The sequence below is a fragment of the Nicotiana tomentosiformis genome, chromosome 7 (assembly GCF_000390325.3).
Source record: "Nicotiana tomentosiformis chromosome 7, ASM39032v3, whole genome shotgun sequence".
Lineage (NCBI taxonomy): Eukaryota > Viridiplantae > Streptophyta > Magnoliopsida > Solanales > Solanaceae > Nicotiana > Nicotiana tomentosiformis.
Window position 1 is genome coordinate 114,667,445 of NC_090818.1, and position 12,868 is coordinate 114,680,312.

A 12,868-nucleotide genomic window follows, 5' to 3' on the forward strand; every position below is an offset into this window, starting at 1 on the left:
CAAACAATCTGAAACTAGTCAAATAATGTGCAACTCAATCAAAATATACTCCAATGCTTATAATTAATCAATTCATAACAATCCCCAACTCCGCTCTAAAAGTCAATAATGTCAACCCTCGGGCCCACGTGTCCGAATTCCGAAAATTTTCAAAGATAAACTTTACCCATAACACCGCGAACTCAATATATAATTTATTTCAAATTCCATATCCAATTTCGTGGTTAAAATCCAAAAATACCAATTTCTAGGTTTTCTACCAAATCCCCACAATTTTTACTAGTTTTCATGCTTAAATCCATACATAAGCCATGTATTTAGCTCACAGAGTGTAGAAATCACTTACCTCAAGATTGATGATGGAAATGGCGCTCCAAAAATCGCCCCAAAGTCGACTCCCATGGAAGAAATGAGGTGAAAATGGGCCAAACCCATGTTTTTAAGAACCACACTGCCCAAAAAACTTTGCTTCTGCGGTCCAAAAGGTCGCTTTTGCGGCTTTAAATCTCGCACCTGCGAGAACCCAGGCCAGGTCACCGGCTGCTTCTGCGGCCCTATTGCGCATCTGCGCCCCCGCTTCTGCGTTGCCCCTCTCCGCAGGTGCGGTTCCGCATCTGCAGTAAAACTACCGCATCTGCGGTCCCAGCACTTCCCAACCAAAATCCACTCTTGCGCTTACCTGGCCGCTTCTGCGGCGTCGCATTTGCAACCCTTTTTCCGCAGGTGTGATTGCACTAGTACTCATGCCCTTTAGCAATACAACAAAGCTCCAAAGTGATCCGCGACTCGTCCGAAACACACCCGAGGCCCCCAGGACCCCGTTCGAACTTACCAACAAGTTTCATAACATAACACGAACCTGCTCGAGGCCTCAAATCACACCAAATAACATCAAAATTGTGAATCGATGATCGAAACCTTTCTTTAAACTTTCAAACTTTTAAACTTCGACGAACGTGCCCGAATCATACTAAAATATTCCGGAATGACGCCAAACTTTGCGTACAAGTCATAAATCACAATACGAACCTATTCCAAGGCTCAGAATCCCAAACGGATATCGATAACACCAAAGTTTACCTCAAACCAAGCTTAAGAAATTCTAAAACCTTCAAAATGCCAACTTTTCACAATAAGCGTCGAATTGCTCCCGGGTGATCCTATACTCAACCCGAACATACGCTCAAGTCCAAAATCATTATATGAACCTATTGGAACCTTCAAATCTCGATTCTGAGGTTGTTTACTCAAAAGTCAAACCTTAGTCAATTCTTCCAACTTAAAGCTTCCGAATTTAGAATTTTCTTTCCAAATCAACTCCGAACTTTCCAAAATTCAATTCCGACCACATGTACAAGTCATAAAACATGAAGTGAAGCTACTTAAGGCCTCAAACCACCGAACGACGCGCTAGAGCACAAAATGACCGGCCGAGTCGTTACAATTTTATACTGACTTAATAAAATAAATTCTCTAACCATTAAATATACTTATACTCTTAATCTTAATATAATTATTATTAGCTGTGTATATTATTATTATTTTAATTTATTAAAAGGCGAGATCCTTTTGTAGGTCAATAAAACTGGAAAATTGGATAATAATAATGTACATTACGAAGTAATAGTTAGTTGATGGAATCTATGTCTCGGTTTAGAGATTGATGATACACCTTTATGGAAGCTTATAAGTTTTCATGTGTAAACCCAACTGGTGAATTTTGTATTTGACACATGAAATAAGTGAAAGTCTAAAAAAAATAATCAATAAATTAAATTGTCAGTAATTTAATTTAATTGATTAGTATCTAAATCTTAACATGAGGAGTTAAATAAGATTTAATGGATGAATTTCGAAATTGAGTAAGGAGTACAATTATGAATTTTTAGTGGAAGAATTCGTAATTAATTATGGTGGATATTAATTTCAAAAATTACAAATTAATTCCATAATTGGAAGCCTTGTTAATTAAATTTCGTGGTCCCTGATGTGCCTACATAATAGGAAATAAAGGAATCATTTTTCTGGCGGAAAAGAAAATCCAGAAAGTTTTGGAAAAGGGTATTAACCTTTAAAACTTGTGCTATAAATACATTACACCTAGAGAAAATAGAATAGAATGGTGGCTGAAAATTTCAGCCATGTTTTCCTAGAAATTTTGCCCACACGAAATTACTTTTTCGGATATTATTTGGGTAACACAGTAGAAGGTTGTGGAATATTCGAGAATTGTGATCGTGCTGATGGTGGAGATTTCATTGAGTTGTTGTGAAACTAAAGGCTCACGTGGTTGAAACGTTGTGTTCACGCTTCAAGGGGTAACTCGTGAAATCTCGCATATACTAGTTATCTAAATTACATGCGATTTTGATACTGGGATTGCTTCCGATGCATAGAATAATCAATTAGGAGGGTGGGCGAAGGGTGCCATGGTAGGGTGGGTCGGGGTGAGGTCAGGGGGCATAGTAGTAGGTCAAGATATGGGGTCGGAATGGCAAGATTGTGGGTTGGGGGATAGGATGGGGAGGAGAAAGTTGAAAGAAAAGTTTGGAAAATATTTTTCCAGCTTTTAGTAGAGAAGTCATTTCTCTCTAATTGAAGAAAAATAAATTCATATAAAAATATTTAAGCTAATAAAATATAAAAAATTAAAAAATATTTTACTCTGTAGCAAACATGCACTAAGATAAGCATTAGATTAGAATCAGAAGAAGTTTTGCTTCGCCAAATTAGCTCTTACCAGGTCTTCAAACAGAAGCTTCGCTCCGCGCAGGAAACCAATAGCGCCAACATCCCCGCCTTTCTCCATCGTCGTCTCCGATCAACGAGAGCCGCAATTTTACGGCGATGCGTCGTCGTTTAAAGTCTAGGATTCCTCCTCTCCTTTTGCTCTTCTATAGATCAATTCTTCTCAGCTTGCTTCCAGGTAATTTTCATGACAAACCCGGAAAGTAGCTGATTTCTGAATAAATGATTCGATTTTATGATTATACTGAACTAATTGATGGCTAAATAATGGAAACTTATTATTTTCTTTGGCTTCAGGATTGATTACAGCGGCGATTGTTACTCTAGATTCGATCGAAATATATAATACTCATGAATTGTTAGGATTGACACCAGAAGTTTATTTTCAGTGTAAAGGTGAAAATAGAACAAATTTGCCTGATGTGAAGAAGAAACATGAGTTGTATAGCTTCAAGGGCGAAGAGTCTTGGCAGGTATATAACTACTGTAGTACTGTATACTTTCTCGGTTGCTGGAATTAGTTACAGCATTTCTCGATTTAAAAAGTTATGCAATTGCTTTGTTAATTTTGCTTTGTTTGGAAAAATATAAAAATTTTACCTCATTAACGTGAGGCCATCTGTGAAACTATTATCTTTGTTCATGTTCAATCAATCAACTAATTAACTGTGCCTCAATCTCGAATTTGGCAACTTCTAAGCTGACCGTCAGAAGCGGATCCATGAGTTGAACTGCACATTTGGGATTTTCTGAACCCACAATTCATTTGGTTTTCTGTGTTCAGAACATATCATTTGTACATATATAGTGTGTTGACTTTCCCACATCGGATAGGGATGGGGACTTGGTCCTTGTATGGCTTTGGCAATCCTTATCTCATGAGCTAGCTTTTGGGGTTGAGTTTTTTTTTTTTGATGAAGTAAGAGAATTGCATTAAAGGCATCAAGAAGATGCAAGAAGTACAAAAGAGAGAGATACATAAAGACATAGTCAGCTCTATAGGAAAAAACTAGGCTAAAGCTAAAGAGCTGACGAAGTCCAAAAGATTAATAGGACAATTGACAGGAGCTAAATTCTGCCAACTATATAACCATATAAGACATCTAGCCTTAAGTGCGTATGTTGGAGTTGATATCCCATCAAAACATCTGTGATTCCTTTCTGTCCAAACACACCCCAAAATACAAGAAGGGATCATCTACCATACTTTACTGATGGATTTATCAACTTTCCATGAAGATCAGCTTTCATAGGTATCCTTAATGTTCTGAGGCATGACCCAGCTTAAACCAAAGATGGCAAAGAACATACACCAGATATCTGCTGCAACTGGGCAGTGAAGAAAGAGATGCTTGTTGGATTCTGGTTGTTGCAAACACATATAACATATGTTGGCCGATTGAAAACTTCTTCAGCTGAGATTGTCCTGGGTTAGGCATGCTTCATTTAAGGCTATTCAACTGAAACAGGAGATTTTTGTAGGTAGCTTGGTCTTCCAGATGTATTTCCAAGGCCATGTATCAATGATTTCATTGGTGGAGCAAAAGTGAGTTTAGATTGTCCATGCTCCAGTTGGTAGGCCTGGGTGTGCGGGGTTGTTAGTCTCCCACATCGAATAGGGATGGGGGACTTGGTCTCCTTATATGGCTTGGAAAATTCTGACCTTGTGAGCTAGCTTTTGGGATTGAGTCTCTTTATCATAGTGTGTTTTTAACACATATATATAGGGTCTAAGACAACCACTGAGTTCAATATAACCCACTTGTCACATCAGTGTTGTTAAAAGCGAGCGCTTCCTCACTTAAAGCGAGAGGTGATGCGAAGCGAGGCATCTGTCGCTTCTCTGATCTGAAGCGTATCAGGTACACAAAAGCGATCGCTTCCCCTGAAAAAGCGAGAAAGCGACAAAAGCGAGCACTTCTCTTTATAATTGGGCTGCCAACGTTAATTAATTAAAAAGGCTCTCTTTTTTTAACTTCAAGATCATCAAGTTTGGTCTCAGGTATGTGATTTCTTCCTCCTTCTTCTTTTTTTTCTTTTTCTTTCACTGATTCAGTGTCCAAATAGCAGCATTTGGTGAATTTTTTTTCCCCTTCAATTCTTTTTTTTTCTCATTCTCCTCCTCCTCTTCTTCTTCTTCTTCATTTTCTTTCATTGTTTCAGTGATAAATTGCAGCGAAATGTTGCCCATTTTTCGTTCCAGTTATACTGCCACTTTTTGACATACTTACTGCCATTTTCTTCATATCATTTATTCTTAGTTGTCTATGCAGTATTTATTTTATTGTCATTCTCCTCTTCTTCTTCTTCATTGTCTATGATGCTTCACTTATCGCTTTAAGCGAAGAAAAGGGGCTTGTCGCTTTTCCTCGCTTCACGCTGTCACATTGTATTGTATCTGAGCAGTCACCTTTTTCCCTCTTGTATATTTTTGTCTGCATCTTCTTGATGCCATTAAATGAAACTCTATTACTTCATCAAAAAACACCGTGTCACATTATAGGTCCACTTCTGTTGATTGTCAATCTATAACAACCCTTCTCCTTTGTTTGGACTCGAGACCGGCTATGCTTGGTGGGAGTTAAGCTGACTTTTCTACAACAACAACCCAGTGTAATCCCACAAGTAGGATCTGGGGAGGGTAGGATGTACCGGCCTTACCCCTACCTTGGAAGGGCAGAGAGACTGTTTCCGATAGATCCTCGGCTAAATAGAAGACGGAAGAAGCACTGATAGCAAGTAAAAGCAAGACAATATATTTAGAAAACTAAATCCAAGATAGCAATAGAGAATATGAATGAAGTACTGATAGCAAGTAACAACAATACAAGATATGTAGTGATAGCAAACTAAGGGAGTACTGGTGGCAAGTAATAACAGTACAAGGTATGCGATAATAGCAAACTAAGGATAAAAGGGGTACCATACTAACACTAATACTATTGAACTAATGGAGACAATTGATACATAGGAGTACTCAAAGTAAAGTCAGGACATTCCTCAGTAAGTTACAAGCCTACCTCATATGTGTGGCTGTCTGGCAGAGGAGACTCCTATCCTTAATTAACGATGGTGTTTGTTTGCTTTATGCATCAAGGGAAGAATCTAAATTTGTCTTCCAATCTTTGACTATTACTGTCGTAACTTGGAAGGTTTCTGATTATATGTGCTTGGCGTAAGACATCTTCTTTAGGAAGCTGATGATGTTGCATTTTATGTTTTTAGCCTCTGACAGAACTAGAAGAAAAAAAGTGCAAACGATGCGGGATATATGAGAAAGACTCATTTATAAAGCCTGATGATGTATTTGATGAGTGGGAGTTCTGTGCCTCTGATTTTACTAGTCCTGATGGGAAGTATATTCGTTTCAAGGAGAAAGAGTTCAACGCCACATTTTTGTGTCCAGACTGTGTCCCTCTTGAAGGTGGTGAGTATTCTATCTTCTTCTATCTCCTCTTATCCTTGGTTAAAGCGTTCCATTCTCTGTAACAACAATAGCCTTGAGGCTTTTTGACATTTTACTGCACATAAACTCATAAATGCTCTAATTTATAGTTCCAATCTCAAGTACTTGAGGAAATTAGTTTATATTCTCTAATATCTCTCCATCCTGATCAACATAAGCATCTAACTAAATGTATGCCAATCTCTGCTCCGAGGGCCTTGATTTAGTGGCAAGGACGCAACGCAGGATGTGTGGAAAGACGCATCTCTAGTTCAAACCCTGCCACTGACAAGAGGCCTAGTATTTAAGTAGGAGCACGATAGAGGGGCGGTCTATACCAGCCGAGTTTTCAAACAGGTGGATCAATTGGAGTTGGCCATAACTCACAGGGGAGGTCGACTTACCCCCCCCCCCCCCCCCCAAAAAAAAAAAAAAAGGTACGCAAAACTTTTGGAAGATATGAAGTGCTTCTTGGAAAGAAAGCAAATTAGTTACTTCTCCCCCTTCCTTTTTTCTGGATAAGAATAATTAGAAGAAAAAGACTTTGGTGGGTAAATCTTTGAGTTTCAGTGTGATGTAGAATTTGGGCTCCTCTAATTGGCACTGCAATTAAAAGACAACAGTACCACCCTATCTTTACTAAGGGGCATCGACACAGGTGTAAATGAAATGGTTTGGCATTTTGCCTAGTTCTATTATTGAATTATTTGCTTCTTAAAAGAAACTGAGTAAAAGGAAGGTTGCACTTCCCTTGCAGACTATTATGATGACAATTTGGATTTCCCGCGATCTTTGTTCTTAATGGCATTTCATTATGTCTCCCCTGACATCCCTTTTGTGCCGCTTAGGTACTTCGGTGCTCATGGAATCCATGATGGTTTTGAGTTTGTTTACATTAGAAATATTGCACTAAATCCTTGGTTAATCTTTAAAATTAAGCTTAATATATGACCTATTGTGACATTGTTGATGAGATAATCCAATTTAACGTAGCATTTAATCCACAAATTATGATATCATTAACTTATTTTTGCAACAAAATTCTTGTATTTATAGTATCTGGATTATTCTTCCCTTATGGATGCTTGTCCTTTTTTTCGGAGGCTCTATAATTTGTTGTCTATATTCGGTTGCTTATGGTGTGTCATTGCATGGTTTCTCTCTAGCTTCAAATCACTCTGCTGACTCGCAAACCAAGGGAAAGGGAATGCACTGGGCACTAGTGCTGCTTATCTGTGTGGTGGTGTCGATTTTTGTAGTTCTTGGAGCAGTGACTGCCTACAAATATTGGCAAAAGAGAAAAAAGCAACAAGAGCAAGCTCGATTCTTGAAGCTGTTTGAGGATGGCGATGACATAGAGGATGAATTGGGCATTGGACCACTTAATCATGTCATTTAGGGAGGAAAAAAAAGCTCATCCCCTTCTCATGGTGTACATTAAAACACTTGTACATGCCTTTTGTTTTCAATTTTTTTCTGGGAAGTAACGATTGCGACAGTTGTTTAGTGTAACTTAACAGAGAGAGAGGGAGAGATTTGTGTAAAGTCATCGTACTGCAAGAGAAATGTTGAACCCCAAATTGGTCCTTGATCCTGAAAAAGAAAGATATTTTGCTTCAAGATGTTGGACAGCCAAGTGTCGTTTAAAGTGAGAAATGAAATAGTGTAATTGCCTTGGTCTTAATTGGCAGGTAAAGTATAAGTATTGTGGATTTGCTGCTGTAAATATCATAGTGGATGCATAATTTCGGACGAGTTCTCTCTCGTTGTAAATATCTGATCACGTTCGGTGTATTTAAAGTAAAATTCCATATTACCTCAATTTTAGATATCTCCAGAGTCCAGAAAATATATCAACTAGAAGACCAGAAGACTTTTAGCAAATTGGAGATATAAGCACTTAAGCACTAGAGTATACCGTTATGGCTCGTTTGGTACTAGGGATAAGGGATAATTAATTCTGAGATTAAATTTGAGATGAGTTTATCCCACGTTTGGTTGGGATAAAATAATGGTATAACTAATTCCAGGATTGTAGTGTTATTTTTATCCCTATGGGAGGGTGGGATAATAATCCCGGAATAATTAATCCTAGGATAACTTGTTTCCTAACCAAATGACCCCTTAGAGAACTTCTAGCATTAGATAATCTTTAGGTACAAAGTATTGAAATATTATGGATCCAAACAAAGCGAAAAATGATACGTAAATAGATAAACCAAGTGTCAACTGAATGGGTGATTTCTAATTTTTTTTGACTGCAGATTTATAGTGATGCTTAGGTCCAGAGTAGATGAACATCCATACCTAAAGTAATCAAAATCCAGATTAATAAGAAAGGGATTTAGGTATAGCTTGAAAAAAAATGAAAAATTATAGTAAGAACCCATTCCTATCAAGTGAAAATAATGGCAAATAGAAAAATTGATTTCGTAAAGAAGTGAAGACGTGTGCAAGAGAGATTAGGAATTTTTTGGTCACCACATTAGCCACTTGGAAGTGACTAAAATTCAATAAAAATAAGACAAATTAGAGTCAATTTGCAACCAATACACACAAGAAGTATCAGTGGCTTCTATATTAGTAACACGCAACTAGTAGCAAAGTCCAAACCTTAACGTCAAATAATCAAGATATTTACAGGAAAGACGACCTAGTAAGGGGATGAAATGCTTTTTACCAAGATTTTTTTATTCTTAAAACTCGAACCCCTCCTCTAGTTAAAGGTGAAAATTCTCAACCATTTCATCGTTGGACGTATAACTTTTGACGTTTTACTGATGTCCACTACATTTAAGAAGGAAAAACAGTTTTTACGAGTGGGTTAATCCCTAAAGAAGTAGGAAAAATTAGTAGTATCAACTTTCAAAACAAATAATTTAAAGTCGTAGATTTCTTTTGAAAGGATAAAAATTCAATTTTAAAACGCGGTATACATATTCATTGACCTAATTAGGTCTTCATTGTTGTAAATTACTTCTCAGGTTAGTAAAAGAAGATGTTCCCTTATCAAAATTTAACCAACAGATACAGTTCTCTCATTTACTCGAATCACTTGAAAGGAATTTATTAGGTTAGAAAAATAGTGGTTGAAAGTTTGCTTCTTTAGCCTGTGAACCTTCTTCAAAAGAGTGGTGTACAAGAAACATCTCTCCAATAAATCTGGTTTGTTGCACATGATGTCTCTACAAATATGGTACTATTTTTTGTGCGAGTTTATGTTTTATGCACTAATAATAAAAAAGATTTTTATACTATCATATTAGGTTTATCCAAAACAACAAGTAGCTCGTCCATATCAACGGTGTACGCAGGATTTTTGGTAAGAGGTGCTAAAACAAATTTAAATAAATGAATAAATTACTATAATTAAAAGCGGTGTCATTTTTATATTTATACTCAATATTTTTATTTTGTATACTATCTATATATACATAATTAATAAAAATTATAATGAAGCGGTGTCACGTGATACCGCTTGCCGCAAGGTGTATCCGCCTCTGCATATCAAGCATGATATAGTAGCGCAAAAAAATATAGAGTAATAACATACTATAACGAGTTGAATTTACACACAGTGTAAAAATGCATTACACTGTTAGTATATATAAAAACTCTTTCTTTATTATCTTTATGTTTTTGTTTTGGTATCCCTTTACCTTTTTAGGTCACAAATGGCAGAGATCGCATACCCAAGTTCTAATCTTACAAGAAATCTCAAGGTAGAAATAGACTTAGTAGTAGATGATGTAAATTACATATACTCATTCAATGGAAGGCATCCAACTTGTCACCTACTGACCTTACTTTATTAGTATTTTCAAACCTCACTAGCACACGAAAAACAAAACTTAACATTATATTCTAGTACAATGGTATCAACAAAGATATTCACATAGCAAAAATACAAAGAGAAAGTGACTAAATATGAAGAAATTTTGTTGAAAACCTTCCAAACTTCATCACTCCAACTAAACTCTTTTACCTTTCTATTTAGAGTGTGTTCTTATACACAAAACTAGAAGTATACAGCTATTGATCACACTAAACATCCTTTGATCAAACATGTCTAGTCTTGGCGGAGGCGACGACATGTCTTCAGCCAGTGATCTTCCATTTTTAGGTCCAAGAACAAACATGGATCTTCAAGAATTCAGTAGAAAACCAAGACACAATGTCTCTGTCACACTAGGTGAACTATTAAAACGCGTTGGCGACTCTACTGAGGAAACATACAACAATAATTCCCTTGAACTTGGAAATAACTACTCCAATATTGCTACTCCATCTTCATTTCCCTTTATTCTTTCTTTCCACAATCTCAGCTATAGTGTTAAAGTTAAAAGCAAAATGGCACTTCCTAAGTGCTTGAGGAAGGATAAGGACAATGCGTTGCTAGACGATAACATGAAGATGTTGTTGAATGACATATCAGGAGAAGCCAGAGAAGGTGAAATCATGGCTGTACTTGGAGCTAGTGGTTCGGGAAAATCTACTTTGATCGATGCACTTGCAGATCGAATATCAAGAGAAAGCCTAAAAGGGACAGTAACTTTAAATGGTGAAGTTCTTGAATCAAAACTTCTTAAAGTAATCTCAGCTTATGTTATGCAAGATGATCTCTTGTTTCCAATGTTAACTGTTGAAGAAACACTCATGTTTTCAGCCGAGTTTCGTCTTCCAAGGACTTTATCTAAGTCCAAGAAGAAAGCTAGAGTTCAAGCTTTAATTGATCAATTAGGCCTTACAACTGCTGCTAAAACAGTGATTGGAGATGAAGGCCATAGGGGAGTTTCTGGTGGCGAACGAAGGCGTGTTTCTATTGGCATTGACATAATTCATGACCCTATTGTCCTTTTTCTTGATGAGCCAACTTCAGGGCTTGATTCCACTAGTGCATATATGGTTGTAAAAGTCTTGCAAAGAATTGCACAAAGTGGGAGTATTGTGATCATGTCAATTCATCAGCCAAGCTATAGAATCTTGAGTCTTTTGGACCATTTGATCATCCTTTCGCGTGGAAACACAGTCTTTACTAGCTCTCCTTCAAGTTTACAACATTTTTTTGCTGAATTTGGAAATCCAATCCCAGAAAATGAAAACAGGATAGAGTTTGCTTTGGATTTCATAAGAGAACTTGAAGGAACTCCAAATGGAACCAAGAATTTAGTGGAGTTCAACAAAACATGGCAAAGGAAAAAAACCTCAAATAGTAGCAGCTTCTTTTACAATGGATCAAAACCATCACTCAAAGATGCCATAAGTGCAAGTGTTTCAAGAGGGAAATTAGTTTCAGGAGGAACAAATATCGACCCGAGTCTTTCTTCTTCAAATGTCCCAAAATTTGCTAATCCATTTTGGGTTGATATGGTCGTGATAGCCAAAAGATCTATGTTGAATTCCATGAGAATGCCTGAGCTATTTGGTATGCGTTTTGGCGCTGTTGTTGTCACTGGTGTTATACTAGCCACTATTTTTTGGAAATTGGACAATTCTCCAAAAGGGGTTCAAGAAAGGGTAGGATTTTTTGCCTTTGCAATGTCAACAACTTTTTATACTTGTGCTGAAGCAATCCCAGTCTTTCTTCAAGAAAGGTACATTTTCATGAGAGAGACTGCTTATAACGCTTATCGTCGTTCCTCTTATGTTCTTTCACATGCCATTATCTCACTTCCTTCCATATTAGTCCTCTCCATTGCATTTGCTGTCATAACTTATTGGTCTGTGGGATTAGCCGGTGGCGTTTCAGGTTTCCTTTTCTTCTTGCTTTTTATGGTTGCCTCATTTTGGGCTGGAAGTTCATTTGTCACATTCCTTTCTGGTGTCATCTACAATGTTATGATGGCTTACACGGTTGTTGTCGCGATATTGGCTTATTTCGTGTTGTTTAGTGGCTATTTCATTAGTCGTGATCGGATCCCTCCTTATTGGATATGGTTTCACTATATGTCCTTAGTGAAATATCCTTATCAAGGGGTGTTACAGAATGAATTTGATGATCCTCTTGAGTGTTTTGTAAAGGGTATTCAGATTTTCGACGGTTCGCCTTTGAGGGCTGTACCTGAGCAGTTGAAGATCAAGTTGCTCCACAACATGAGCAAGACTTTGGGAATGAACATAACAAGTTCAACATGTTTGACAACAGGAGCAGATATATTGAAACAAACTGGTGTGAATGACTTAAACAAATGGTCTTGTTTGTGGATTACTATTGCTTTGGGATTTTTCTTTAGGATTCTCTTCTATTTTGCTTTAGTGATTGGAAGCAAAAATAAGAGGAGATGAAAACTTTGAGGGACATATATATTTACTAGTTTCTTTTTGTGTCTTAGTTTCAATTGAGCAACTTTTTTTTCCCTCTGTTTTTCTTAGGCATTATGCTTATTTCCAAATGTTCAAATCTTGTTTAATAATGTTCCCTAAATTGTATTCAGATGGTTAGCTTGGGATTTTGTTAGTTTTGCTATTTTGTGGAGAATAGTGTTTGCATGTATCCTTCTAACCACTACCTAATCATTTGGTATGTATATTTATAGTATTATTTGGGATATGATATATATATATATATATATATATATATATATATATATATATATATGAAGGGGAGCGTTAGAGTAACTGTAAAGTTATCTCCGTGTGACCTATAAGTCACGGGTTCGAGACATATGGAAGCAG

At 36.9% G+C, this 12,868-nt stretch overlaps 2 protein-coding genes across 2 annotated transcripts; both read left to right on the forward strand.

Moving 5' to 3' along the window:
* The first annotated feature begins 2,509 nt into the window (after nucleotides 1-2,509).
* LOC104093322 (uncharacterized) lies at nucleotides 2,510-7,813 on the forward strand. Its single transcript, XM_009599051.4, has 4 exons — nucleotides 2,510-2,926; nucleotides 3,046-3,221; nucleotides 5,974-6,175; nucleotides 7,360-7,813. Exons 1-4 carry the CDS (start codon nucleotides 2,848-2,850, stop codon nucleotides 7,590-7,592), a joined length of 690 nt encoding a protein of 229 aa, XP_009597346.1. The 5' UTR covers nucleotides 2,510-2,847; the 3' UTR covers nucleotides 7,593-7,813.
* Nucleotides 7,814-10,066: 2,253 nt separating this feature from the next.
* Nucleotides 10,067-12,634, forward strand: LOC104093321 (ABC transporter G family member 20-like). The gene has a single exon (XM_009599049.4). The coding sequence runs from the start codon at nucleotides 10,259-10,261 to the stop codon at nucleotides 12,476-12,478; it is 2,220 nt and encodes a 739-aa protein (XP_009597344.1). The 5' UTR covers nucleotides 10,067-10,258; the 3' UTR covers nucleotides 12,479-12,634.
* Nucleotides 12,635-12,868: the final 234 nt, after the last annotated feature.